Genomic DNA, 4243 nt, shown 5'->3' with positions numbered 1-4243 from the left:
ATTTTGATGGACTTTTAATGTAATTCAAGGAAGAGTCACATTCATTTTTGATTTTTGATTTTTTTCAGTAGAACTGCATGTGGCTAGCTATTAATCTGTAAACGGCCATTTTGATCTCAAAATTTTTCTTCTGATTCAGGCAGTCCTCATAATTACACGGGAAGGGGTCCCGTTTTGGCGTTGTTGCTGAGTCCGTTTTTCCTTTACTGTCGGGCAATCCCACATGCCACCCTTTTCCAATCAACCCTTCCTGGGTCTTCTTTCCCCAACACAACCCCACTCCCACTACTCTTTTCTTTTCTTTTTGCTTTTTAGTCCTTCCCTCAATTCTTCTTTTTTTCCTCTTCCCCCCACCCCCGTCATCTCCTTTTTCTTTATTTCTATTCTTACGTCATTTCCACTTTTGAAATATATATATATATACTTTTTTTATAATTCCATTCTCATCCAATAGTATATTCCCCCTTTTTCTTTGTTTTCTATTTAGTCCCTCCTTACAAGTTTTATGTATTACGAATATGAAATTTAAACTATGATAATAAATGAAGTGGGTGAAATGTAGGTAAGTTTATAAACAATGAAACGTACGGACAACATCCAACTTGTCCCTATTAAAGGAACATATAAATAATACACTGATTGAGGTACGCTTCTCTCACTGCTTCTAACCTCTAACACTACCCTTAACATATCACTTTAGATCGATTATTCATTATTAAATATTTCATCAGTGTAGATCTACAAGGACAAACAAATTTACTGAAAGAATGCTTTCATTTTTATTATACAAACCTTCGATTAAAAAAATAGAGATAAAAGAATTTGGGAAATGGGAGGAGGGATAATATAGGATAAACAAAATTAGTAATTGGGATTAATATTTTTAATTTTGTGATTGGTAAAGCTAAACCACTCTTAAGAAGAGAAGATTAGATCGAAGGTCGATATCATTGACTCTTTATATTAAAATTTAATGCAATGTGATGGATGGAAATAGCATTTTTTTTTTTCTTTTGGGGTTCGATGAAAATAAAAAAGAAAAAAATTTATAATAAAAAAAGAATTTTACATGGTACTTATTTGTGATAATTATTATTATTGTAATTTTCATACTATTCCTCCAAAGGGATGATTTGCATTTGAATCTGGTGGCGGCGCGGCTTGCCAAGCCGAAGCCGCGATAAGAGGGCGGCTATGCCAGCCCAGGGTTAAACACCCTTCGTTCTCCTCGATGGAGAATCCTTCGGCGGAGAAGAGCGTTAGAAGCATACTGGCTTGCTTGAAAGCGTTGGATCCTAAATGGAGGGCTCTAAAACCGGCTTGGCGGAGCCGAGATCTCCACTTCACGAGTGGCTCGTGGCGCTCGACTCGAGCCGATCCTTCACAGCTCACCACATTGCAAATTTCCCTCTGTAGATACATCTCTGCCAAAGCCTTCTCCGGCATCCTACAGCAAGCTTCAAGCGAATCAAACATGGTGGAATAGTAAAACAGTGCCTCCGTGAACCGCTCCAAGAATCCGGTCTGGTTATGGTCCGCTTCTTGTTCAACCACCGTCATGATTTTCGGGTTCAAACTCCGGATCCACCCGAGAACCATTTCCATGGCGGAGGAAGACGGGTTGTTTCCCAGTAATCGGTGGAGCTGCATAATCGAGTTTACAGCCACCGTCTCCTTCGGACTCACCTGAAGCATCCACGGTTTCACATCTTCCAGCCTCGCCGCCGCCACGCCGCGAAAAGCGAACCGGACGTTCACCGACCGGGCCAACTCAGCGAGTCGTAATCCAATTTCTCGGAGCGAGTCACGGCCATCGGGAGAGGGTGGGCCAATGCCGGTTAAACGGAGAAGAGGAGGGCCGCCGGGACGGAGAGCGAGGGCTTGGATTAATGCCGGCCATTGAAGACCGTGCATTAGATTGAAATCGATGACGTGGACGCAATCGTGACCGTCGAAGGCTTCCAAAATGGCTTGGTTAGCGGTAAAATGGGCGAATTTAAGGTAAGGGCAAGCTTCGTAATAATGGTGATAAAGAAGCACGTCTTCATAGCCGGTGGTGGCAGTGGTGGTATCATGCGGTGTGAACACGCGCCGGGTCAGCGCGTCAATAAAGTAACCTGCGACTTTCCCGATGCCGCATTCGGTGTTGATGCCAGAGAGCAAACTTTGCATTTCGACAATCAGAGAACCCGCCAATGGGAAATCGCCACGGTGGATTGAATCGGCACACGTGACCAGCATGTGGACGAGTTTTATACCGGAATCTTCCTCCATGGCGGTCACGACGGTTAGCTGATGCTGGGCAAGGTTCTGGTGTTGCGCAGCAACACGTGGATCTGTCCATGAGACATTTCCAGCCGTCTGATTAGAAACAGAAAAGAGATCGGGGAAATCGGGTAGATCGGAGGGTAAAGAAGCCGTTGGGTTCAACTCGGAGAGAATTGAATCAACCCAAGAGGCGATGTCGGAAGGGTTGTAATGGACGGCATCGGAGGCAAGTTGAGAGATCTCGGAGGAAGAGTTAACCATGGCGGATTCCAGGCGCTCGAGGCGTTGAGCGACGTGGTGGAGGTCGGAGGAGCGGACCTTGTAGCCAGCGCCGGCGAGGTGGCCATCGATGTCTTGGGGTTTGGTGACGATGGAAGAGGAGCTGCCGCTGCTACTGCTGCTGCTGGCGCCGGAAGAGGCGGCAGAGTCGAAAGGGCCCATTAAATTGAATAATTTACAGAGAGGCAGAGATGGAGTTTGAAAGGGAGGCGGGTTGTTGGAGGAGGAGGAATTAGGGAGATGTTAAGTTGACGACCATGGCCATAGAAGAACCATGGAGGTCTGTGTGAGAGTGAGGGAGAGGCTGAAAAGCAATGGCTGAAAGAGAAAGGACCAAAAGTGATTTTGGAGAAAGAGAAAGAGAGAGAGGCGGTGTATCTGAGAATTTAAGAACCCCCATTGGAAAATTGGGAAATAACAACTTAACCCGCCATCAAACTCGGGTTTATCTTGGGATTAATTACTGGAAAGATCACTTTTAAAGGTTAAAAATGGCAAATGATCCATTTTTTAAAAAAGATGTCAAATGATTTTTTTTTGTTGATGTCATGATCACACGAAGTTATGGTATTACTTTTTTTGTTTTTCCCTTTTTTCTCCGGTGCGAGAAATCTTTCTTTGCATGTTGTCTTCTTCCTCTCTAGCACAACGAGTCCACACGATGCGACAATTTCGGTGAGCAAGAGATGAGAGAGGAGTGGTTTTATGAGTGAGGAAACGAAGAGAGAGCAAGACGAGTTAGAGCGAGAGATGTGGTGATTTGTGAGTGAAAAAATAAGAGAAAGCAAGAGCGAGACAAGTGAGAGACATAATGATTTATAAGTGGAAAAAAAAAAGAGAGAGCGAGACGAACGAGAGTAAGAATACTTTTCTGCGTTAAGTATATTTTGATAATTTCACTCGAATTTGATATTATCAAAAGGTCATTCGACATTTTTTTTAAAAATCGGGTCATTTCACATTTTTTGGATCATTCATCCGGTGGACCCTTTATTCTTTTCTAATATTTTTCAAAAAGTTAAATTTTCTAATAAATTGATTATATTCCTAATTTCTAATACGAGTTGATATTAGGACCTACCACACTATAAATACTTTTCAATACGAGAGATTTTATGTAGCTCTAATTATTATATAATGGTCAAATTTGGCACCATAAATTTGTAATTCTCGAGAGGAATTGAACCATCGTCATGCACAATAGAAGAAAATTCACATTGTTGTGGTGTTTATCCACCAACACTTCAACAATCAAGTTAATAATTATTTAGAGAGAGAGTGAGAGTAGAGAATTTGAGATATATCTTAGTGTCTCTTAAATATCTCGAGCCCTTTTGATTATATAGAAAATTGACTCTATAATAGTCACTTGACTAATTAACCTCTTGAATAATTAATATGACCAATAGAACTTAATTTAGCTATTACGGTCATTATTAACTTAATTTTATCTTTGTGACCATTACTAACTTAATTTAACCATTACAAATGATTTCATTTTTCTTAAAGTAACCTATTTGGTCATCTTTGTGAGATCATACATTTAGTCATTTTTTTATCCACAACACATAAAACAGATAATTAGTTTTTTTTTTGTTAGAATTTATAAGAGTTACATGCCGGATATTTGTCTTGACAAAAAGAGAGATATTTGAGTAGATCGATTGAATTTATGCCACTACAAATTTAATAGTTG

General features: G+C 40.9%; 1 protein-coding gene across 1 annotated transcript; it reads right to left on the bottom strand.

The window, feature by feature from the left end:
- Window positions 1-929: 929 nt before the first annotated feature.
- Window positions 930-2950, bottom strand: LOC120071832 (DELLA protein GAI-like). Its single transcript, XM_039024225.1, has one exon. It carries the CDS (start codon window positions 2707-2709, stop codon window positions 1108-1110), a length of 1602 nt encoding a protein of 533 aa, XP_038880153.1. The 5' UTR covers window positions 2710-2950; the 3' UTR covers window positions 930-1107.
- Between the last annotated feature and the right edge of the window lie 1293 nt (window positions 2951-4243).

The sequence above is a fragment of the Benincasa hispida genome, chromosome 2 (assembly GCF_009727055.1).
Source record: "Benincasa hispida cultivar B227 chromosome 2, ASM972705v1, whole genome shotgun sequence".
In the NCBI taxonomy this organism is placed as follows: Eukaryota; Viridiplantae; Streptophyta; class Magnoliopsida; order Cucurbitales; family Cucurbitaceae; genus Benincasa; species Benincasa hispida.
This window is presented reverse-complemented; position numbering and strand designations above follow the sequence as displayed.

Bases quoted from the DNA above. Each gene is read 5' to 3' on its own strand.
- LOC120071832 (XM_039024225.1), bottom strand. From the start codon at position 2,709: ATGGGCCCTTTCGACTCTGCCGCCTCTTCCGGCGCCAGCAGCAGCAGT.